At 36.4% G+C, this 24,706-nt stretch overlaps 3 protein-coding genes across 10 annotated transcripts; 2 read left to right on the forward strand and 1 right to left on the reverse strand.

Moving 5' to 3' along the window:
• The first annotated feature begins 231 nt into the window (after positions 1-231).
• LOC142979152 (glutathione S-transferase 2-like) lies at positions 232-4,811 on the forward strand. Of its 2 annotated transcripts, none has more exons than XM_076123929.1 (5): positions 232-320; positions 2,500-2,639; positions 2,889-3,056; positions 3,476-3,615; positions 4,130-4,811. In XM_076123929.1, exons 2-5 carry the CDS (start codon positions 2,504-2,506, stop codon positions 4,298-4,300), a joined length of 615 nt encoding a protein of 204 aa, XP_075980044.1. In that variant the 5' UTR covers positions 232-320; positions 2,500-2,503; the 3' UTR covers positions 4,301-4,811. The 2 variants fall into 2 exon arrangements, with proteins under 2 accessions (XP_075980044.1, XP_075980043.1); XM_076123928.1 differs by lacking the exon at positions 232-320 and adding an exon at positions 1,015-1,134 and having other exon boundaries at positions 4,130-4,810.
• A 3,293-nt stretch (positions 4,812-8,104) lies between these two features.
• LOC142979145 (glutathione S-transferase 2-like) lies at positions 8,105-12,385 on the forward strand. Of its 3 annotated transcripts, none has more exons than XM_076123919.1 (5): positions 8,105-8,229; positions 9,546-9,691; positions 10,261-10,428; positions 10,736-10,875; positions 11,713-12,385. In XM_076123919.1, the coding sequence occupies exons 2-5, from the start codon at positions 9,550-9,552 to the stop codon at positions 11,881-11,883; spliced, it is 621 nt and encodes a 206-aa protein (XP_075980034.1). In that variant the 5' UTR covers positions 8,105-8,229; positions 9,546-9,549; the 3' UTR covers positions 11,884-12,385. The 3 variants fall into 3 exon arrangements, with proteins under 3 accessions (XP_075980034.1, XP_075980033.1, XP_075980035.1); XM_076123918.1 differs by lacking the exon at positions 8,105-8,229 and adding an exon at positions 8,785-8,940; XM_076123920.1 differs by lacking the exon at positions 8,105-8,229 and adding an exon at positions 8,838-8,935.
• Positions 12,386-13,361: 976 nt separating this feature from the next.
• LOC142979471 (organic cation transporter protein-like) lies at positions 13,362-24,458 on the reverse strand. 5 transcript variants are annotated; one of them, XM_076124384.1, is made up of 8 exons: positions 24,413-24,458; positions 20,875-21,323; positions 20,188-20,383; positions 17,477-17,577; positions 16,333-16,484; positions 14,809-15,435; positions 14,136-14,317; positions 13,362-13,599 (listed from the first exon to the last, which is right to left on the reverse strand). In XM_076124384.1, exons 2-8 carry the CDS (start codon positions 21,039-21,041, stop codon positions 13,396-13,398), a joined length of 1,629 nt encoding a protein of 542 aa, XP_075980499.1. In that variant the 5' UTR covers positions 21,042-21,323; positions 24,413-24,458; the 3' UTR covers positions 13,362-13,395. The 5 variants fall into 5 exon arrangements, with proteins under 5 accessions (XP_075980499.1, XP_075980501.1, XP_075980500.1 ...); XM_076124386.1 differs by lacking the exon at positions 24,413-24,458 and adding an exon at positions 24,367-24,384; XM_076124385.1 differs by lacking the exon at positions 24,413-24,458 and adding an exon at positions 23,634-23,667.
• Between the last annotated feature and the right edge of the window lie 248 nt (positions 24,459-24,706).

The following is a 24,706-nucleotide window of genomic DNA, read 5'->3' on the forward strand; positions in this document are numbered from 1 at the left end:
ACGTTGGCTAATAAACTAGTTCTGTCCCGTCAGATCGCGAGCGTTGGCGCAGATTCCTTTGATGAAACCGACACGAGACGGCCAACTACCATCGCTCGGCCCAACGTTGGGACCAATGTCATTTTCTAGATCCACACGTTGGACGAATATTGGGGCCAACATGTGGAGCCGTCGTTGTAGTATCCTTTTCGAGATGAATAACAACGGTACAATGATTATCTAATTGGGTGGTTTGATTGAGTGTCCTTGCGTGCTCGCTGATGTGTTGACGTCTATACTTCGTGAATATTCGGACAAGAGCTACATTTGAAATATATAATGTAAGTTTTACTTATTTACTTTATCGAGTAGTTAGTTTTATTGTACAGTTAGTGGTCAAAGTTGTTCAAGCCGCTCAAAAGGCCTTTGACGCAGCTTAACAACAGTAATTTTAGTTGAGAACTACTGGGACCGACTTTATACGTGACCTCGGAGACGCCCAGTACAAATATCACTAATTGGTCACCCATCTATGGAATGACCGCTCTCACAGATCGTTTACCGACAAGCAAGTTGAGCGCAACTTATCAAGTTACGTAGACGCTCAGTTCAAACACCACTAAGCGGTCACCCATCTCTGGATTAACCGTGCTAATAGTTGCTTAACGTTCGTTTACCGAACAGTGAACGAAACTGGCTAAATTACGTAATATGACGTTACCTGAGAGTTTGTTCTTAGTGACATAAATGTTATAGGCTGTCGGTCCTGCCAACGATCGTGATTCAAAAATACCCTTGTATTTCTAATCCTGCGGGCTTATCACGTATCTCAGTTGACAGCTAGTATACGTCAAATTTATGTTCACTATTCAGTACATTGCTGCTTTGACGTAACGTATTAATCACTATAATCTATGGGAGAAAACAATGGACAGCATAGTGGTTTTCAAATCGGAAAGAACTGAGATACGTGAGAGCCCCCCTGAGGTAATTTGAGCCTAACATAGTGTTTCCTCACCGAATATTCCGTAGCAATGATGATTGCACATTATGTTGGCGTTGTGATAAACTGTTTGGTATAAAACCGGCCGGCACATGTTTGTAACTTTAGTTTCATACGGATAGCAGCCATTGTTTGGTGTGTACATTTTCAAGGTCAGTTAATAACTTATTTGTTATTTATTTTGCTCTAGATAATTATAATTGTTGGATAAATTACATTAACAAGACGCTGCTTTTAATATTTACATTTTCTCTGTACATTTGAGTTGTTTTAAATAGAAGTTTTTCTGTTAAGTGGTATAAAATATTTCACCTATTGAAGCCCGTGTTTAGAGCATTAAGTATGTAGGTAGTGGATTCGAATATGTGTTTGTCGTTTGTGTGTTAAGAATCTAATATATAATATTCTCGTGTCACAGTTTTCGTTGCCATACTCCTCCGAAACGGCTTTACCGATTCTCATGAAATTTTGTGAGCATATTGACTAGGTTTGTGAGAATCGGCCAACATCTATTTTTGATACACCTAAGTGACACAATGTTTTTTTTTTATATGGCAAGACAACGTTTGCCGGGTCAGCTAGTAATAATATAATAACAATTTATAATTGACTCAAAATATGTTATTATTTAGTAATAGGACTGTATTGCGAAAATCCTGTTCGAATAGTTGAAAATATAAATAAATAATTAATATCAACCAGTATAGTTGCATTCTGTGTAAGTTTCTGTGTCACCTACAGTGTTTAAATCAACTTAATAATAAGCAGGTGTTATGTGGTCTTTATCTAAGTAATTGTTATCTATTAGATAATATTTCACTGTTTACTGTTCCGTTGTAATTCGAGCTCATTGTGGATTATGTTCTGTGTACACAAGGCATTATTTATGTGTAGTCATAACAACAACTGAAAATATTGATTTTGAGAACTAATGGGGTTCTGATAAACGCTCCCAGTTTGACAAGATAACTTTGTTATTTGGTAACTCGCTGACCCGCGCAACTTCGCTTGCGTCACATAAGAGAATCATAATTTTCCCCGTTTTTGTAACATTTTTCACTGGTACTCTGATCCTATTGGTCGTAGCGTGATGATATATAGCCTATAGCCTTCCTCGATAAATGGGCTATCTAACACTGAAAGAATTTTTCAAATCGGACCAGTAGATCCCGAGATTAGCGCGTTCAAACAAACAAACTCTTCAGCTTTATAATAATAGTATAATAGTATAATATTAGTATAGATTGGAAGAGTATTTGGTTCATCTGTCAGTAATTATAGTAGTTTTACTGCACGTTTGGCGCAGTGTTTAACATGGTCAACTCGCCGTAACCGTAGCGCGGCGTGTGGTGGATTCGAATCCCACCCGTGACAAATCTTTGTGTGATGAGCACGAGTACTTATTCTGAGCCGGGCTGTTAATGTTTAAAAATCAAATGAATTTATAGTTAAAGGCTTACACACGAAATAAATTAACAACTATATATGAAATTCTAAAATCTTTTGGTAATTTTCAGAATCATGAGCAAAGTAACTTTGTATTACTTCCAAGCGAAGGCAGCGGTTGAAGGAATCAGGACCCTGCTGGCTTATGGAGGACAGGAGTTTGAAGACCGCCGGCTGGAGTTCGGAGAAGAATGGCTAAAGTTTAAGCCGAGTAAGTAGACTCACTTACCAGTGGTGAATACAGGACTTTGTTAGCAATTAAATGCTATGGGTTAGATTAACGGTACCCCATGACGCTAATTATATCTTTAGCTGGCAATTGATGTCTAAAATAGGCAAACAATTATGGATTATACAGTGACTGCGAGCTGCTCATAATTCTATTTCGTCATCAAAGAACAGATCTTTTTATTAAATCATAATTTTAATCATAGATTATAACGATTTGTTTCTTGTTCAGACACTCCACTCGGTACCCTGCCCGTACTGAACATAGACGGCAAGGAGTACGCTACCTGCCTGGCCATCAGCCGGTACCTTGGCAAGAAGTACGGGCTTATTGGAGACAATGATGAAGAGGCCTTCGAGATCGACCAGAATGTGGACTATATTACAGACATGCGTCAAAGTAAGTTATGTGTAACAAAAAGAAAATCCTTGATTTGCTTTGTTTTGCTGGATATTACTAAGTACCTGCAGAAGTGCTCACTATCACCGAATTAAATTAGAGGATATTAATGGTATATGAGCATTTCAGTGCTTGGGACACTATGGGTGCCGACAAAATGTACTCTATTCCTTCTTCTTCTCATTGTATGGTTATTGGTCAACCTTGTGTCAAAGTTGTTCAAGCCTCCTGGAGGCCTTTGACGTGGCTTAACGACTGTTACTCTATTCTAATAGTCAATGAAGTTAGAAATTCGGGATTGACCTGTAGAGATCTTCGAAAAGTTACAACAAAATAAGCTAAAGATTCACTTCTAACTAGTTGGGTACCGGGCTCTTAAGTATCTTAAACGCAGTTAAGTGTGATTGTTTGTTCAACAGGAGCTTCAACGACGTACTGGGAACGAGACGAAGAAATAAAGAAGAAGCAGCAGGAAGAAAACGCTAAGTTGTATCCCGCCATGTTGGACAAAATTAACGCGATGCTTGAGAAGAACGACGGATATATTGCCGCTAAGAAGGTGACCAATCAATTGTAGAATTATATACACTTTATCTGTATAATCTATGTGTGTGTCACTTGTGGTTTGTGGTTACTGACTGTAGTTAGCCTCCAAAATGGCCTCACATTTCTTAACTCTCAGGGCCGAAACATCATTTAATTTTGAGAGATGCTTTATAGTATTTTTGTCATAACGCCACAAGTGAAAGACAGCATTTTCTAGCGCGATTTTTTACCACCATGGACTATCGCTACCGGCTAGCTATCGAGATATTTTGTAGGAAACTTACGCTCTGCAAATATAGTTACTACCGTGGAGTATAACAGTCTCAATACTCGATAGTAGCGTAGACTATCGCGCTTCTGAATTCGGGGCTAATATCAAGAAGATAGTGTAGGTAATGAGCAATTCTTCAAACCACTAAAAGAGAAGAATCAGGCAATGTTTCGTCAATATTCCATAAGTCATTTAGCATTTCATCGTGTAACTGACACAAGAAGGCGTAGTTATAGGTTTAATGTTTTCCTTGCAGTTGACCTGGGCTGACTTCCACTTCGCCGGCATGTTGGACTACCTGAAGGTGATCCTTCAGATGCCAGACCTGACAGACAAGTACCCTGCCTTCAAGAAGATCGCGGAAAGAGTATACTCCATCCCTAAAGTCAAAGCTTGGGCTGCAACAGCGCCGCATACTGAATTGTAAAATGGATGATAAACTTCGAGTACAAAGATTGTTTGTACAATGCATTTATGAGAAGTGTTTGCTTTGAAATATGTTTATTTTATAATGATGTTTACTAAATACTTTGTGATTTTTATAATTTTGTATCTACAAGATAGAATTAAACGAAAAGTTGTTAACGAATGTGTCCAAATTATGTACGTATACGTGTACGTAATCTTCAACTGTTGCCGTGGTTTGATGTAAAAAAATATCTTAAAATATAGTACTATTTGGATTGCAGGAAATTAAATTGATCTACCTATTTGTTATTTAAAATGTTTATAATATTAATATGCATTAGAAATGTAAATTTAAATACTAAAATTATTTAATAATTTAAAGCTTTAAATTTAAATTCTAAAGTATTTTTAATGTACAAAATGATACATTTTTTTCATACCTACAATAGTAAATAATATTTGCTGTGTAAGATTGTATTAGCTGGTTCCTAAGATTACTATAAGATTTTTGTTTATTACTTATAATTTATTAAATAAAAATATACATCCGTTAAAGAAATATTCCATGTTTTGTTATTAGTCCTTTGGTGCCTTAAAGTATATTTAAACATATTTCCAAAATATTAAGAAAGTGCCTTATCCCTATTCCTTAAAAATCATTAACTAAGACCTAGATAGTTCTGGTTAAGAAATAAAATAGTTTAAATGAAAAAAGATTTAAAACAAGCCAATAATCAACTCAAAGCGGTTATGTGTTGACTATTAACTTTTTTGATTGGATATAAAATACATATAATTATTTAACTTTAAAAAAAATATATTATAATGTCACACAAAAGCTTTTGACACCGTCAGGCTTGCTTAACTGACTTTATAAGTATCAATAAATACAGATTAAAATTATATAATAAAGATAAATAATTAAAAAAGTAATTTTACTAATTAACTGTGTCATATGGACACAAGGACGTGTACTTCCTGGAATTCCAACTTATCATACACTAGCTGACCCGCGCAACTTCGCTTGCGTCACATAAGAGAGAATGAGTCATAATTTTCCCCGTTTTTGTAACATTTTTTACTTGTACTCTGCTCCTATTAGTCGTAGAGTGATGATATATATAATATCTAACACTGAAAGAATTTTTCAAATCGGACCAGTAGTTCCTGAGATTAGCGCGTTCAAACAAACAAACAAACAAACAATCAAACAAACAAACTCTTCAGCTTTATAATATTAGTATAGATACGTATATATCGCCAATATGATCTGTGTATGTCTTGCTAGGGAATTTCCCTTAACATACAGATAATTATCTTTTCAGGCTGTTTAACAATATTATGTCTATAAAAAAGTCTTCTTATGCGTTTTTATGGCACAATACTAATTAATTACTAGTTAATATAACTTGCTTTAACAATAGACTCCGATCAGACGTGGAATACATAAATCGATCACATTGGAAAAGAAAAAACGACAATTTGACTGCCTCCGTAGCGCAGTCGTTTAGGTCGCCAAGCCGATATCACTGCGTCGGGAGGTCGTGAGTTCGGTTCCCACACGAAACAATTATTTGTGCGATCCACAAATTATTGTTTCAGGTCTGTTTGTACTTTGTGTCCGTTGTTTGTATGTTTGTAAAAGTCCCCGCGATACAAGAGCCATTCTTAGTGCAGGATTTGTCTTTTATTAAAAGAAAAAGAAAGAAAAAGATAAGATTAATTTTTTATTGTTGTTGATGTCAATTTGCATGTTGTATTCAGTTAATGCGTCATATAGTCTACGTCTATGAGGGAATCACGACAGAGCTCCTGAAAGCAGGCGGGGCTACAAACCTGAAAGAACTAGCGAGTCTCTTTAATTCCGTCATTCATAGCATATTAGCATATTGCAGGGCATAGCACCACGGGCGTGGAGTGTGTGGTGGCTCTGTTCTTCAAAAAGGTGACAAAACCTTACTAAAGAACTAAAGACTTATCTCGTTCCTTTGTTCAACCTAGTGTCAAAGTTGTTCAAGCCGCCCGAGAGGCCTTTGACGACTGTTATCTTAGTAGACAACAACCGGGACCGACTTTTAACGTGCCCTCCGAAGCACGGAGACGCCCAGTCCAAATACCACTATGCGGTCACCTATATATGGAATGACCACGCCAATGGTTGCTTAGCCCACAGATCGTTTACCGACCGGTGAGCGCAACTGGCTATAGGCGCCTCCTAAGTCACGTCTACAAGCTGTTCTCGAGTTTCGCCACGAATCGACTAAAGACTCGACGAGTTCCAGTCGCCAGAACAAGCACAAGGGTTTCGAAAGGAATCAGTGGAAGAGAAAAACATGTTGTGCCGACCCCATCTAGCGAGGGACAATGGTACAGAACATATACTATCAGGTCTTTCGCGAGGGTTTTAAACATTATTCAAAATTGATCAAATATTGTTAATAATAGAGATTTTAGATATATTATTACTTAGTATTAGATTATCAAGCTTACGAATTATAAGTAAATTATAAAGCAAAAGCTTCAATGTAGACTCAATGAAAGTTTGTTTTTTGGATATATTAATTAAAATCTATATAAATAAAAATTAACCACTGAAATAGTTACGCGCATAACTTTTTAAACAACTGAACTAAATTGGATTACTCTTTTTTTAACATGTCCGTAACTGACAAGACACTATTTTTATGGGATCGACAGGATAAAAATTCCCATGGGAATTTGATCTCCGGTATAAAATTGTAATAAACCCGGAAGAAGTCGGGCCAGCCCGCTTGTAAATAACAAAGATCTATCTATCAAACCTCCGTGGCGCAGTGGTTAAGGTCGCCACGACATTACCGTTGCGACGGATTCGATTTCTACACGCTGCGATTATTTGTGTGATCCTGTGATCTATAAAGAGTTGATTCGGGTCTAGTGAATGCAATCCCGATCTCGCGGGATCCCGATCTCGCGAGATCCCGTGTATTTTTTCGGGATCAATCCCGAAGCATAATATGACGAGATCCCGTTCGGGATTGTCGGAGAGGGCATTTTCAGCAGTTGGCTACATTGCAATAGACTTAAGATACCGATTAGAAGCTCGTACTATTGATACACTTTGTATTTTAAGAGGCTACTTTCAAAATGCCATGTGATTACTTTTTATTTTGATCTCCTGGAGCTACACCTACTTTTTTGATTATGTTCATGTTATTACACCTGGTAATTATGTTACGTTGTTATTAATATTGAAAAATAAAGGCTTTTATTTTCTTTCAAATAATAATTTATTGCATTCACCACACTATCACACACATATTACATTAAACAAGCCGTTCGAATTGTATTATTTTTACTAACTAGACGGGATCCCGAAAATCTCGGGATCCCGCGGGATTGATATTTCTGATCGCGAGGGATCTCGAGTTGACGATCTCGAGTCGGGATTGCATTCCCTATTCGGGTCTGATTGCACTTTCTGTCCGTTGTTTGTATGTTTGTAAAAGTCCCCGCGATATAAGAGCAATTCTTATTGCAAGTGTTGTTTTGTTTTACATAAAAAAATAAGACGTCCGTCCGAACTATACAACGATTAACAAATTTTGAAAAATATTCTTTCGTAATTTTACAACTTTTAAACAGATAAGTATTGATAAATAAAGATTAAAAAAAATGAAGTAATTACTTAATTACTATTTTGTTTATTACTAATTAAAAATTGCACAACATATTATTATATTTTCAATTGTTTTTACCTATTCTTCGTTAATAAGCAGCTATAAATAAAGAATTATAATTTTGTGTAGTTACCTATGTATATTATATACGTCCTGTAATGATGAGTGTACAAAAATATGAAGCGCTTTGATAATATGTTTGTATAAAATCGGAGACCGCTGTTTAAGGTTTTAGTTACGTATCAATTGCAGTGTTTGTGACTTGTGTCTTTTTCTGACAATATTTAAGGTAAGTTTAGTAATTTAAATAGTGTTAATTAATTCATTTACTTTAAATATGAATGATAATATATATTATCTTCTTTTGGAGTCTCTGATCGGAAATAATTAAAAACCTTAGTGACAAATTTAAGTCAGAAAATCTTTTCAATATAAAAGTTGCTCCATGTCGGAATTTAAACACTCAAATAATTTTATTCGTCGAATAATTTTAAACTTTTGACAGTTACATATTATATCGAAAAAAAAATTAACAAAAAGTAACTTATCTAAACGTGGGAAAACGGATCATAATTATTATAATACATACACAAAACAAAAATGGGAACTTATTTTTTAGTTTTATTTTGACATTCACAGTCCTTTAATCTCTGCGAAAGCCTACTTGGTGGAGGCCAGGCATGATTTTACTATCCCAAAAATATATAACTAACATTGTAACTACGCCCAAAATTGTTTGGCACATTCAATGTTCTCTGCACATTATAGTAGCACCTACTAGCACTTAGCAGAATTGGCAAATTGTTGTTCATTGCCTCGTAACTAGGGGCCCCCACGTAGAGAAGATCAACAATGATTGTATGAGCGTGTTTTTATCAGTGTATGTCTGTGAAGGCCGAGACACCGGTTGTGTTTATATCAACTATAGTAGCGGTAGATTAAAAATACTGTTTGTAAATACTGTATTGAAGTGTTTTCTCTCGTTTGAAAGTTTGGTAAGGTAATTAAGTAGTTTTCGTAAGTATATTTTAATTTGATTTATCAATTGGGTACTGTAAAAATAACTTTTAACTTGGTTTTTGAATATATTTTTATCTAGACTTTTTTCTTTTAAAAGTATTGGTAAACTAAATAAGTCGTCTGAGGCATGTTTAAATTTTATTCAGATATTGTTTTATATTTGGTTCTTTAAAAAACATATCTTTATCATTATTTTTGTCAATTTATTTATATTTAATCTTGATTGTTTCTGTTATTTACTTTTATCTACTTCTATCAAATGTCGTATAGTATGTACTTGTATACAAGTAATCGGTATATATTTAGTACATGTTTACTGAAAATTTTAAGCAAATCATTATGATAAGTGGTTTATGATTTATAACAATCACTCTCAGTAAGTGGTCATTGATAAGAAGTTTTGCGGTCACCATGAGTTGCAAGTTTTGTTACATGTTTTTTTTACCCACTGCTATGAATCACTGAAATTATATTGTACTAATTGTACCTACATAATTTCTGAACATAAATAAACTAAAACTCTAAACCTGAATCAGATTTGAATGATACAAAGTTTAAATATTTTTTGTTTAAAATATTTTTCAGCACCATGACTTTTCCGGGTAAGGTTTCCGTGTACTACTTCAATGGGAAGTCCATGGGTGAAGGAGTCAGGCTTCTGCTGGCGTACGGCGGACAGGAGTTTGAAGACCGCAGGATAGAGTTTGATGAATGGGCGGCATTCAAACCAAGTAAGTGTTTCAAGATCGAATCATGAACTATAAACTACAGGTTGTTAGGCAGACGGTTGTTCAAACAATGAAGGCATCTAGGGGGCTATCGCGTATCTCAGTTGAGAACTAGTGTACGTCAAATTGATGGTCACTGTTCAGTACAGTGCTGCTTTGACGTAACGTGTTAATTACTATAACCTAAGGGAGAGCACAATGTTTAGCATAGATTCTTTCAGATAGTTGTCAACTGAGATACGTGATAGCCCCTCTGGCCAATCTAAATTAAGAGTTACCGTTTAGGTGATAGTAATACTCCAAAATGTAAAAGATACGCGAATTAACGCGAACACGCATTTGACAATCTTGTTAAACATGCACTGCGAAAGTTTAAAAGTTAAGAACAATTTTTAAAGTTTCGAAATTCAACTGGGTATTTGTACTAAGCTCCTTGGACCAAACAAGCGAATTTCAATCACGAAAAATCTTGCTTAAAATTAGCTCCTTCGAACATTATTTTATCAGCTGAATCTTTTAATAGAGTGGTAAATATATCGGTTTCTTGCTGACATCATCTATTATTACTTCAGAAACCCCCTTCGGTGGTCTTCCCATCCTGGAGATTGACGGCAAACAACTAGCTACAGTCCAGGCCATCTGCCGGTACCTTGGCAAGAAGTACGGGCTCATTGGAGACAATGATGAAGAGGCCTTCGAGATCGACCAGAATGTGGACTTCCTTGCCGACATTCGTATCCGTAAGTATTTACCCTGCTACTAGATGCCGTGAATGTGTTTGTTGTTTAGCGCCATCTTGCGGTCAATAGCGGAACTAATAAGAAAAGTGGGGTCTCCCATGTTTTGACTATATTTTTTGTTTAGATTGTCAGTATCATTATTTTTATTGTTCTTATGTAGGATAGTCATGTAACATAAGTTACTGCTAGAATATTTGTCTTGATTTGAAGCAAAAAACCTACTAGCGGAAAAGTCTAGTGCTTATGTTATAAATAAAAATGTAAAGTACTTATATTAATTCTTCTAAAATGTTGTATTTTTTAACAGGAGCTGCAATGGCATTCTGGGACACAGACGAAGAAATGAAGAAGAAAAAAATGGAGGAGTATGCCAAAGTGTTACCCGGCTTGTTAGACAAACTACATGCCATTATTGTGAAGAACAATGGACACATGGCCGCTGGCAAGGTAATTTAATACATACATACATACATACATAATATCATGCCTGTTATACCCGAAAGTGTAGGCAAAAGGGGTATTAAAAAACACTTGTTTTGCCATTTACAATGTAAGTCCCGGTTACAAGACGCGAGCCTGCTACTGTAAATGATCTATGTATATTGTTTTTATTTAAACTCTTCCGTTACTGAGTGACTGATAGCTGGACAATGCGCAGATGAAAATACTGAGCGTAGAAGTTGAAATTTGGTAGATTCGATTTGTAAAGGAGCACTAAGTGAGGATATTTGGAAATACGAACGGGGGTGAAATTCCGTGGATGGAAATAACTAGTCAAATATGATCAGCTTAGCCTTTCTTCCAAGCTATGTTGGAGTCGGCTTCCAGTCTCACTGGATTCAGCTGAATACCAGTGTTTTACATGGAGCGACTACCTGTCGGACCTCCATAACCCAATTACCTGGGTTACAACACGATACCCTCCGGGAAGACTGGTTGTCAGATTTTCAAGTTTCTGACTACTGTTAACGACTGTCAAAGATCTTTGAAAATGACAGCCGGGACCTAGAATTTAACGTGCCCTCCGAAACACGGAGGAACTCTATATGTTTTCATCCGTCACATCATGGTCACCCATGCAACTTCGGCAAGCGTGGCTTTACCTCAGAGATCTAATCGCGAGGCTGTTGTTAACTAAGCGACGAGCTCCTCCGGGAAGCTAGTCTAATATAAATTAGAAAAAGACCAACAGCACTTTGCCCGACCTGGGTATTATACCCGGGGCTTAATCAGCCAACAAAACGTAACTTGAAGTTTAAATAACATTTAATTTTATTTTTTCAGCTGACTTGGGCTGATTTCCACTTCGCTGGTATGGTGGACTACCTGAAGATGATCTTCCATATGCCAGACCTGACGGACAAGTACCCTGCCTTCAAAACTATTGCGGATAAAGTATACTCCATCCCTAAGGTTAAGGCGTGGGCTGACAAATCAGTTCAGACTCCTTGGTGATTACTATAGACTTAAAGACAGAATTACTACAAAGATTACTACTACTAGCTATAGCTCGAAAAGGGCACATGTGACATTCGGAAGATACAACACATGTGCCCTTTTCGAAATTGTATATAATGTATATTCTATTATACAGATGGCATTACGACAAAATTTTGATTTAAATTTTATGTTGGTCAAATATGGACATTATAAAATTATGTGGCGATGTCGACGATACGAAATCGTATTTACTTCACTTGTTAATACATGTATGAACTACCTACTTTTGAAAAAAAAACTCGTTCATAAATGTTTTGTTAATAATTTTCAGTTAAGTATTTACATGTCTCTCTTGAATTGTACTAAAGTTGGAAAGGCATAAAAACAGTGTTTTATATTTTGTTATTTTAACCAGTGAGAAAAATCGAATGGAAATGTTAGTAAATAAGTCAAAATATTCATGTTTGCATGTTTGTTTACTTAAAATAATTTATGAAAAAAAATGGTTTTATTAATATCCTCAGATTTTAATTTCATGTTTCTTTTTCTTATTTTGTTTCTAGTTTAATTCGAAAGCATTTTGAGAAAGATTAGGTTAAAGTTTGTTCTCTGTGATTATGAGAGCCGGAATGATAAGTTTTAATTCAAAAGCCCGATTCACGGTACTACTAGTTTGTACAACACCCGCTCGGGGCACTGATCAGTTTTGCATACAGTTTAGAAACAGTTTGTCAATAGCTAGTCAGTTGTCAATGGACGATAGTCATAAAGAACACGTTAAAGGATACCAGGGATGTTATGGATATGAAATTTCGGATACGGGGTGGATACAAATATAGGAATGATTACTATACCGGATACGAATATGAAATTATTTGAAATGAAATGAAATGAAATGAAATGAAAATAGTTTTATTGTTGGCAATAAACAAATATAAACAATAAAAAAAGAGAACAATATGTGCACGTATTGCCAACAATGAGGCCCTCATTCAGCTATATGCTGCAATACCACGAAGATATTGCAGCGCTGGTTTTCAATGAGAGCCTCATTTTGAGCGATACTGTTACTTATCTGGTTACTACAGCAAGTATTAGGTCTTACTTAATATTAATAATAATTAATAATTGAACAATGATAATTAAGACAAAAATAGCGATTGTGTATGTGCGTTTTATAAGATTAGATTTATAAGTAACTCGAAAAGTTAAATAAAAATAGCAAATAAAATGGTTTCATTTAAATGTCACCATTACATACCATGTGTTTCACCGCCGCCCAGTCGATCAAAACAACTTGCCATGACGTGTCTCTATTGAGCTTCGCCGATATTATCCGAAACGTTTATTTCGGATTCGGTTACGGAGCTCCCTAACATCCCTGAAGGATCCTATATGAATAAAGTAGGATTGCGTTTTATTAGAGGAGAGGCAATCAAGGTCTTTGACCCAGGTAAGTCGGAAAGTTTAAATCATAAAAATACAATACTTAATATATATTTTATTCATAAAATAACATTTACAGCCTCACGCTTTACATTCTTTTTCTTTAGAACCTTCCTTGGAGTCCTTAGTTCCTGGGATGGTCTTGTTCTTGACGTACTTGTCCACTTGGTTGATGGTGTCGAAGAGTGGCAGGTCCTTCGTCTCAGGAGTCAGGATGAGGAGCAGTCCAGATAGAATCGCAGAGGCTCCGAAGAATATGTATGGAAGAACTTCTGATACCGAGTTCTGGGGAGAACAAAGAAGGATTTCATAAAGGAGTTGTTTAATCGTACATTCATGGCAGAGTTCAGGCAATATAACTCAAGCTGCCCGAAAGCTTTTCACGTGGATTAACGACTGTTATGTTAATATTTAAGTGTCCTCTCAAATACCACTTTGCGGTCACCCATCTATAGAATGACCAACGGTTGCTCAACCCACTGATCGTTTACCGACCGGTGAGCGCAACTAGCTTTTTATTAATTATTTGTAGAGTTCGTGGTCACCCTTATGTCAAAATTATTCAACTCATCCAAAAACCTTTCACATGGCCTAATGACTGTTGTTTACCACGATAACTACCGGAGCCGACTATTTACATGGCCTCTGAATACGCCGATGTTCTATTCAATACCACCCATCTATACAATATCAACGCTAAGGTTGCCTAACCTATTGATTGTTTACTAATCTGTGTGGGTCAAACTTTTAACAAGTATTTGAAATCGTCATAGTATTTTTTATCTACCACCTCAAGGTGAGTAAGGTTATGGTATAGTTACCATGATAGGTGTAAGCGGGGCCAGCATGCCACCGACCCTGGAGGCGAAGGCACAGATGCCGAGCAGCGAGCCCCTCACGCTGGTGGGGAACAGCTCCATGGAGTACGTGACGGCTCCCGTGAAGCACGCCGATATGATCACCTTGCCCAGCAGGAACAACGTCAGCTTTAACCACAGGATATCTAGAAAACGGTATATGAATGAAAATCTATACTTATATTATAAAGCTGAAGAGTTTGTTTGTTTGAGCGCGAATCTCAGGAACTACTGGTTCGACTTGAAAAATGATTTCAGTGTTAGATAGCCCATTTATCGAGGAAGGCGATATATCATCATGCTACGACCAATAGGAGCAGTAAAAAATGTTACAAAATTGGGAAAAACTTTGACCCATTCTCTCTTTGTGACGCAAGCGAAGTTGCGCTAGTCAGCTAGTTTTAAATAAGGCGACAATTTAATACCACATGTTATGTTTGATCAATATTATCAAAATAAGTTCAGTGGCTTAATAGCGAGAATTTGACATTTTTTGAGAGGTTTAAGAATGCTAGGTAACAATTGATCTTTTGAGAATTTTGGCAAGCAAACTGTCGAGTGTCGTGTATTGTCGTACCTATTATTGACGGTGATTTAGGAAATTGCGAATGTACAAGTCTTTCGCTTGTATACTTACCTGCCGGTGTGACAGCAGATAGAATACACAGTATACCGCTCAACGCATAACCGACCATCAACGGTATCTTCCTCCCGATCTTGTTCATCAGGTACAAAGACAGCAGCTCCCCAGGGAACGACATCACGGTCGCCAACAAGAAATTTGTATACTTATCTCCCGGCAGCCATACTGAATTTATCATCAAGCCGTAGTACACAAAGGTGGATGTAAACCTGCACACTCCAGCCACAAACGACCTCTTTATAATCTCTTTAGACTTGAACAGTTGGAAAAAGTTCTCTTTTACTTCATGCCGACCGATGTTCAACTTTTCCTTCAGTGTAACTTCATCAAGGCTTGCCAATTCGTTTTCATCTAACCGTAATTTGTTTAATTTTGCTATTCGTTTGATGGATTTTTTCGCTTCGTCCACTTTCCCGGAGACGATCTGCCATCTTGGGCTCTCGTTTATGAGGAAGGTGAAGACTATGAAGAAGATGCATGGTCCATTGATGATACGCACGAGAGTCTTCCAGTGAGGCACGAACATCGCGATGCAGGCGAACAGGCATTCTCCGAGGTAGATCGCGTAGGCGAAGACCACGCCTGATAGAAGACGGTGTTTCTTGCCGGCTATTTCTAATACTGAAAAGTAGACATTATTTAATTTAGGTCGAACGTAAAAACTTCCTTCTACTTTACGTGAGAAATAATACGGACATTATTGGACCTGAATTGATACTCAAACACCCTGTTTTATATTGTTTTACAATTGCTTGATAGCTTTGATTCTAAATATATTTCTCAATAGGCTTAATGGCGTAGAAAAAATGGTTTGACGTCGCAAGTCTGGTCTAAAAATAGTTTATAATCAAGTGTGATCTTATTTCTCTAAGAGCACTTAGTACCTGATTGTCTGTTATTGCTAAAAAGTTATACAAATAAGTAGCAAATTGGTATGTTATTGTTATCATAGTATACACGTGATAAATTTTCATCGTAATGATGATTCTGCAAAAAAACAACTATTTTTAGCATGCAAACTTTTACCAAACAATAGCTGGATTCCTTACTACTATTGATACCGACAACCAGCTTACTATCAAAAAGTTATGCATGAAAATCTGAGCAGCGTCTCTAGCGGGCTTCGTAAGAACTATTTTGGCAGTACATTTTAAATGTCAAACTCTCGATACTCGACAGTAAGAGGTGATAGAACTAAGACGATATGTTGGTAGTTGTTGTTGTTGTTTGTCGTATGTTTAGTGGTCAACCTAGTGTCAAAGTTGTTCAAGCCGCCCGAGAGGCCTTTGACATGGCGTAACGACTGTTATCTTAGTAGACAACAGCCGGGACCGACTTTTTACGTGCCCTCCGAAGCACGGAGACGCCCAGCTCAAATACCACTACTCGGTCACCCATCTATGGAATGACCGCGCCAACGGTTGCTTAACCCACAGATCGTTTACCGACCGGTGAGCGCAACTGGCTATGGGCGCCTATATGTTGATAGTGAAAAGATAATATCCTATTTCTACTTACATACAACCATAGAAGCGGGGTAAGTGCCGGCTGTGATGGACGCTTCAAGGAACTCGATGATCACGTATGTTGTATATGATGTGGCAAAAGGCTTAGCTTGTCCGATACAGCCTCCCACCACGCAGAACAGTAATGTAGGCTTACGACCAAACCTGGAATAGAGAAGTACAATATTCGCCTGAAAAATTTATCTTTGTTAAGGCATGGTGTTCTTGTAAATGGATTACCTTTTAAGTACACGGTTTTCAACATATTTAAGGGATCAAATAAGATAGTATGGCCAAGGAGAATGACCTCCACGACACAGGGTGTCCTAGTGTGGAGGCCAGTGACAACTATATGTGTTTACGAATGTATAATAACGTATATGTATCTGCACAAATAATTTTTTTTGTAGTTTTATATTGAGGGCGTTAGACTTGTATTAAAAAAAAAAAATTATGAATGGCCTGGCATTTTTTTTATTTTTCTATTTACTTAATTCTTTATTCTTGATATTGCGTGTTAGTGCTTAGTGTGAAAACTCAAATTAGGGAAATAACTTAGATATGTAAAGACGGTCTCTCCATCCGTTATTGCATTTTTAAATATTCAAATAAATTATTGTCAAGGACTGATAAAAAGAGTTAGTTTTACATTAGAAATTTTATAGACGCAGTTGTTTTAGTAATAGATAAGGAAAAACACTTTAAGAGTCATTGACTTGTGAACATTAGAACTCGTGAAAAAGACGAGCGAAAAAAAACTTTACTTTTGCACCTTTTGAGAAATTAATTTGACTGTTCCCGTATAGAGTTTTACTCGACTTTGAGTGAAGTTGTCGAGTAATGCTTTGTACTTTGCCACAGTTTTACCCGGCTATGCTGTGAATTTAGCATAACGTGAGGAGTCGATAGGGTTCATAAGATTGTACTCTATTGAGTCCTTGTGCTCAAGTTAAATTTACCACGAAAATCCTTCCAAAGGTATTCCCCTATTAATGCCATTATGCGTAAAAAAATAGGCTGAGATTATCTAGGTGCAATCCATATCAGAAACATGGTCACCAGATTTTTCTTGCAGGGTAGAGTTTGAAACAGTTATACAATAATAGGATACGGGAATTAAGTTATGAATGAAATTGTTTAAAAAGAAAGGAACGTACTTGTCAGACATATATCCAGAGACAATCATAGACAGAAGCATGCCGGTGCTGTGGATCGTTCCTATGAGGTTTACCTTCCACGGCTGACAGGCCAGGTCCAGCTGAAAAGAAAGAAAATCTCATCAGCGTCGCGAGCGTAAGTGCTCATTCACGTTGACTCGCGGGCGCGGTGGCGGGCGCGGTCGCGAAATATCAAACATATGGCGATGTACCGAAGTGTTCACGTACAAACCGTTCGCGCGGTCTTAGTCGCGGGCGAGCTAGCGGCGTCGCGCGCGGCCCGCGTGGCGCGCTCGCGCCAATATCAAACGCGTGAAGATGTTCGTGTGTGTTCACGTCGAACTAGCGGTGGCGGGCGCGATCCACTCGCGATGTCAAGTAAGTTCAACCAGTTTGAGCCAAACGCCCGCCTGGCGGCCAACGTGAACACAAATCGCCACGTCCCACGGTGGATCGAAAATCGGCTGTAGAAGACATAGGATCTCGATGTCGTGAATGTTATTTTTTTCGCTGGAAATGACTTCTGCTGATCATTACTATTATAAAAATGACATATGAAGTAATTGTATGCACAAATGGAAGAGTTATAATTTTTTTAAGAAAAATTTGTATGGAGCTGACATGAAAAATGAGAATATCTCTGGAATCGCAAGGTTGGCCGTTATATCCTCGCACACTGATATAGTACTATTTATTTGTGAATTTTTGACATACTTTATATCGCGGCATCACTTGCGATTTTTTTTCTAAAAATCGGTTTATGTTAAATCATCTAACTTATTCATTTATGTGGGCAGACACAGGTAGCAGGCCGCATTTGACTTCGCTTCAGACAGATATGTACAAATTTTGACATCAATCATCGTCATCGTACTATTTATTTGTGAATTTTTGACATACTTTATATCGCGGCATCACTTGCGATTTTTTTTCTAAAAATCGGTTTATGTTAAATCATCTAACTTATTCATTTATGTGGGCAGACACAGGTAGCAGGCCGCATTTGACTTCGCTTCAGACAGATATGTACAAATTTTGACATCAATCATCGTCATCACCAATTGGTCGACTAATTTCATGTCTTCGACATTGTGAGGGAACGAGAGCTTCAATTTTGTTATCCACTGCAGTTTTTTCATTTATGACAACTTCTTTGGATTATTTCGCAAAACTAAACAAGGCTGGAAGGCAATACAGAGGCGGTGAGCAGGGTTTTGGATTCACCCGTACGGTATCACCGTCAGCTATCAACTTTAATGGAACCAAACAGGTCATAAACGTAATTCGCAGATTTGCTGTGATTCTGAGAGCTATCACATCTGGAGAGTTTAAATACGTGCAGAAATTTAAAGAATACGCTAAAACAACCGCTGAAAAATACTTGGAATTGTACGATGGGTACCTACTGCATGTCTTCAACCGTCCACAAATTGTTGATTAACCGAGGGGACATAATTGCAGTTAATGCTATTGTAACAATTGGAAGTCTTTCGGAAGAAGCTTCAGAGGCCCGAAACAAAGATTATACGAGGTTCAGAGAGCAACATTCGAGGAGGAGTAATACGATTGTGTGATTTCTTAGAATGTTTTGGTCTAAGCATAAAAAATATAGTAAATTACACTTATTATAGTCGCATTTAAGCATTAAAATGTATCATAAACAAAAATTTTTTTTTTTAAATTTTGCCGATTTTTAGAAAAAAAATCGCAAGTGATGCCGCGATATAAAGTATGTCAAAAATTCACAAATAAATAGTACTATATCAGTGTGCGAGGATATAACGGCCAACCTTGCGATTCCAGAGATATTCTCATTTTTCATGTCAGCTCCATACAAATTTTTCTTAAAAAAATTATAACTCTTCCATTTGTGCATACAATTACTTCATATGTCATTTTTTATAATAGTAATGATCAGCAGAAGTCATTTCCAGCGAAAAAAATAACATTCACGACATCGAGATCCTATGTCTTCTATAGCCGATTTTCGATCCACCGTGCGTCCCCGCGCTCGCGACCGCCACCGCGCCCGCGAGTTCCAACGTGAACAAGCACTAAGTGTTCACGTACAAACGCGCGGTCTAAGTCGCGGGCGAGCTAGCGGCGTCGCGCGCGGCCCGCGTGGCGCGCTCGCGCCAATATCAAACGCGTGAAGATGTTCGTGTGTGTTCACGTCGAACTAGCGGTGGCGGGCGCGATTCACTCGCGATGTCAAGTAAGATAAACCAGTTTGAGCCAGTTTGAGCCAAACGCCCGCCTGGCGGCCAACGTGAACACAAATCGCCACGTCCCCGCGCTCGCGACCGCCACCGCGCCCGCGAGTTCCAACGTGAACAAGCACTAAGCAGTACGAAATATGTATTCATGTAATTTTAAATGATATTATGAGTCTAGGATATCTTGCAACACGAACATAATACTGGTATATTTTTTATTTTGTTGTACGTAAAATTGGTCAATAAAGATATAAAAAGTGTTATCATAAACTGATCTTAACTGCGAATTTAAATTATAATTATAATACCATACAAATGTTAATGGAGTCACAAAAACGTAGACATACCGTTTTTGTAAAAGAAAAAGTTTGTCTTAAAAATAACTTTAGATCAAGCTGTATCGATTTTTATTACGATTAAGTTGCGAGGTTTTCGCCTTAAGGAAACATACTGAAATTGGATGAAAAAAATATACTATTTTGGTATTGTTATTACCTCAGCAACCACAGTATTATTATTCTCATAGATCCAGCTGTCGCAAGTTGCCAGTTGTCCAGTGAAGCTGGTGTTAGTACACTCTTGCACATCACTCCTGAGGACTGGTTTAGAGCATCTGTCTATATCCGTGTCTGGCCACCAGCTCGGGAACTCTGATGTGGAGCTAGCGTTTTCACAACCATCGATGTGACATCTAGAAGGAAAAATACTTGTGTATAACGTTGAAAATACGACTGTTGAACAAAAATTATTTTAAATGTTAGCATTTTAGGTTTTACGAGGTAGTCCATAGATATCTGTTCGAATATCAATTAGCCTAGTCCACGAAGAGAACCTGTCAAATATAGATGAGTAAGGCTAGGTGCTATTCGAACGTGTGCTGTAGATGGACTACCTCGATTTTACAATAAAATATTTTACGTGTTTTATATACTTGGAAGAAGAGTGGTTTTAGCAAGTAAGAATGCGAAAAGTGGTCAAGTGGTTGAGGTTTTGAATATAAGAAAGCACTATAAACTATTTCCAAGGAAAGTAGACGTCAGGCGGGCGGCCGGTTCTAAAAAACATCAGCCAAATCCCTTGACAGCACTTTTTGAGAAAGAAACCACTATGTACAAATTCCCCTTAAGGTGGGATAAGGACAAGACTAAGAAGAACTAAGTATATTTAACTAAAAACTCTCACCTATAATCCACATCTCCGACCACGAACACATAATTAATACTAATCATTGTTATAAACAGAGATGGCAGACACACCATGATGAACTGAATTATCTGGTACTTCCCAAACGTCTCCATCAGCTCAGATATACCACATATCTTCTTCTCTTCTTCAATCTTAACTCCCATCTTTGAAATTTTAATCTTCTTTCAGGCAAATGACTTTTTAAATTCACGTTTAGTTCACGAGTCCTTCGGTACTAGTCCGTCAAATGTTGATGGAAGATTTCTTCAGTCGGGTTCTTTGATGTCTTGTTTACTTCTCCCACTCTCTTCTCCTATATTATCGTGTATTACATTTTCTTTGTCACTTATATTTGCAGAATTATAAGTCCTTTTTATATAGATGTCTTTTTCAACAAACTTTTTTTATACGATGTTTTATTCGGTTGTAAATTTTCGCACTACTTTCTGATGAAAAAACCTTTTAGAAATTAGTTTTGCAACACAAATAATTGTAGTATTCTTGAAATCTTAGAACGTAATGTCTCTTTTTTAAATACGATACACACGTAGGCAGTGTAGATACGGTAAATGTACTTTTAAAATATTTTTTCGGTCTTTTGAGTAAGATACGATGTATAAAAGTAGCACTATGGTTACATCTCAAAGACAACGACAGTTATGAAGATAGTTTTCATTAACTAGCGTTGCAGAGATAACACGTGTTTTATATACCTGTATATATTTAAAGTTTTTAATCATTTGTGTTTGTTTGTTCAACATTATATTAGAAATAACTATTTAATAAGGTTTTTGGGCGCATCGTGATTAGATCTCATTTCGCTCAAATAGCTCTCATTTGATGTGCTTTTGTTATTAGTTACGGGTATGTATTATTCTTAGTTTACTTTTATAGATTTTTATACGGCTTTTCTTTTATAGATAAATACATATGTGATTGTTTATGATATACTTTAAAGAACTATAAGTCTTAAACTATTAGCAGGAATAATTATGCATTTAGCCCTTATTTGGCGTCGTACCTTGGCGACGTCTTTATACTTGCCATAAATAAATGAAAAACACCCGTCAGTTCTAATTTGAACAAGCATACCCTGTGTTATTGTCTAGTGGTCTACGATAAGCTAACTCATTTGTGATGAGCCTATGATGTAATTAAGATATATTATGTAGAACTCCCTCGTTTGTGAACAACGTTACCGGGTTAATAGACATGCTATTAGTGTAAACTAACGCATTTACATTGGACTGATCTATTAATTTCTGCGATAATTAATAAAAGTAAAAGCAAAAGCTACTTAATGTTACGCAAATCTCACATCCTGTACTTTTCCAGTAGCGTTTGACATTTGAAGTGACTTGAAGAAATCAGTTCTTGCAAAGTCCGCTAGGGGCGCTGATCAGTTTTTCATACAAAACTTTTCTATGGGTATGGGGCGAAGTTGAAGTTACCTTGTCTTGTGTTAATAATAACAAAATGATAGTCCGTGACTTAACAATTCTTTTTTATGTTTCGATAATTTTTTGGTTACAAGTGAAATCGCGGCAGTGTATAGTTAAGTTACACTTTACACCTACATTTACATATTTTAAGATAATATATCATTTACATTTACTTAACGAGATAATGACATTTTCAGTGTTTGTTTAAATGTTATAATTTATATAATTAGATATGTTGTCTCGTGCACGGATTTAATAATACAAATATGCAATAATAATACGACACTGCAAATAATAGTTTGAGGTCGTTCTGATCCATGGTAACAGTATAAATAAATGTTTGTCCGTCTGTCAGTCATCTTTTAACTCCAAAATTGCTAAACAGATTTGAAAAATAAAATGTTAGATTTTTTTAAACTAGCCTATTGTGTGTCAAACAAAGGCCCTGCCTTGGATTTCAAGACCTCTTGGTCTCTTGCTGCGTCTAACCATAGATTAGATAGATTAAATTATTAATTATTAATTTCTCCCTGTAATATTTGGGATAATGCCCTTGCTTAGCACGCAGAAATGTCAACATAAATCCAAAATCATTTTCAAATGTTCAACTTAATTTTAATAACCGTTTAATTCCGATATTTTTTTTATTTCTAGCACTTACTTAGGGGCGTTACGATTAATATTATTAAATTTCAATTAATTAAACGAATAAATAAAATGGCCGACTTATCGTTAGAAATTTTAATAGAATATTTATTAGCTGTCAATGATAAATAATTTAGCAATTAATTCTTATGTTATCGTGAATGTGTCTTTTGCATTTTTATGCTTTTATTGGGAAAATGTATTTACTTATTTAACTAATTGCCTATCGATATTTCCTAATACAAAATTTAATTTATCAAACAGCTTGGTATAAGCAAAATCATCATGACTATTTCACTGTACCTTTAGTTAGATGTTACCACGCCAATCCTTCCGAAATCGATCTCTAATTTTATTGTATTAGGTCGGGGAAAAAGTCTTTTCGCATTATAGTATGTATGAACTTGTAATAAAATCTCTTTGGCTTCAAGAATCACAAATGAGTACACGGTTCATTAGGTTTCTTTCAGTGAGCTCGTGAGGTACCCAAATATCGAGCTTTTTTGTGTAGAGATAATATTTTATTACAAGTTCATTCATACTATAATGCAAAAAGACTTTTTCCCCGACCTAATATTTTGTTTGTACCAATATTTCAAGTCTTATTTAACGATGAGACTTCACTTGGTTACACGTGTTTGGTTTTTTATTGTAGTGTAATTTACTTACATGACAATTTAAAAAGCTTTTAAAAAATTATAAATGGTACTCCCAAAAAACAATATTTTAGGCTCAAGAACGTTTATCCAATTCGACACGAGCATAGCAGCAACACTGAAACTTCAGGTTCAATCACACAAACTTCAAACACAACAAAAATTATGTAACACTCACAAAAACTTCAGAAAACTTCTTCAAAACAGGGATTTACTTAGATTATATGATACATATTGACATAAAAAAATAATTAGCTTGGTTTTGCAGAAATTAACAACTGTTAACGAATTATTACACTCTTAACTTTCGCGTTGCATGTTCATTATCTCATACAATACGGGAATTAACTCAAACATGCATTTAACTTTGCAACCACGGCCAGTGTAACCTGTACCGTAAAGCAATTTAAAGTTGCATGTTCGCGCAAATCCCGCAAAGTATAAGATATTTACTAGTTTTTTGAGGTTATGTTTGGAAATACTGTTACGCGATAAATTTGGCAAGTGTTATTCTACTGAAGATTAGTTTCTATTTCGACTTGTGTATCTAAAATTAAATACGTTATTTTCCAACGGATTCAAATGCGTTTAACGATTTTAAACTCTCGCGACTTGTACACATAATATTATAATGTAACGGGTCTTAAACGTGATTGAAAATTAAAGGCTAGAATACCCGACGTTTCAATCGAATTACATCGACCGTGGTCACGGGCTGACTATGTCAACAAATAAGGTATTCTAACCTTTAATTTTCAATCGCGTTTAAGACCCGTTACAGTATAATATTACGTTCAAATGCGTTGTTAGCGGTCAGTAGTCGACAATAACACCACTTACACTGTGTCCAATAAGTGTGCGACGTCAATATAAAACAGTTTTAATAGTCCTTAATACGACTGATACTTTCAATTTGGTGTTGTTTTGTTTGTTTGTATGTTTGTAGCAAGCATATAAGACTGCAGATTACTTTAACACTAAATCATGTGTTAAAGAACGTAATATCTGATAATTTGTATTTGAGAAGGAAACATGCTGTACGCAACGTCTTCTAATGTCAGAAAACTGAAAATTCAACTACTATCA

The sequence above is a fragment of the Anticarsia gemmatalis genome, chromosome 16 (assembly GCF_050436995.1).
Source record: "Anticarsia gemmatalis isolate Benzon Research Colony breed Stoneville strain chromosome 16, ilAntGemm2 primary, whole genome shotgun sequence".
Taxonomy (NCBI): Eukaryota; Metazoa; Arthropoda; class Insecta; order Lepidoptera; family Erebidae; genus Anticarsia; species Anticarsia gemmatalis.

Excerpts from the sequence above, each read along its gene's own strand:
- LOC142979145 (XM_076123918.1), top strand. The coding sequence starts at position 8,801 with ATGAGCGTGTTTTTATCAGTGTATGTCTGTGAAGGCCGAGACACCGGT. Across the intron at positions 10,429-10,735 it reads CCTTGCCGACATTCGTATCC|GAGCTGCAATGGCATTCTGG; the intron begins GTAAGTATTTAC and ends ATTTTTTAACAG. Across the intron at positions 10,876-11,712 it reads GACACATGGCCGCTGGCAAG|CTGACTTGGGCTGATTTCCA; the intron begins GTAATTTAATAC and ends TTATTTTTTCAG.
- LOC142979152 (XM_076123929.1), top strand. The coding sequence starts at position 2,504 with ATGAGCAAAGTAACTTTGTATTACTTCCAAGCGAAGGCAGCGGTTGAA. Across the intron at positions 3,057-3,475 it reads TATTACAGACATGCGTCAAA|GAGCTTCAACGACGTACTGG; the intron begins GTAAGTTATGTG and ends TTTGTTCAACAG. Across the intron at positions 3,616-4,129 it reads GATATATTGCCGCTAAGAAG|TTGACCTGGGCTGACTTCCA; the intron begins GTGACCAATCAA and ends TTTTCCTTGCAG.
- LOC142979471 (XM_076124384.1), bottom strand. The coding sequence starts at position 21,041 with ATGGGAGTTAAGATTGAAGAAGAGAAGAAGATATGTGGTATATCTGAG. Across the intron at positions 17,578-20,187 it reads ATAATACTGTGGTTGCTGAG|CTGGACCTGGCCTGTCAGCC; the intron begins GTAATAACAATA and ends CTTTCTTTTCAG. Across the intron at positions 14,318-14,808 it reads ATCTGCTGTCACACCGGCAG|ATATCCTGTGGTTAAAGCTG; the intron begins GTAAGTATACAA and ends ACCGTTTTCTAG.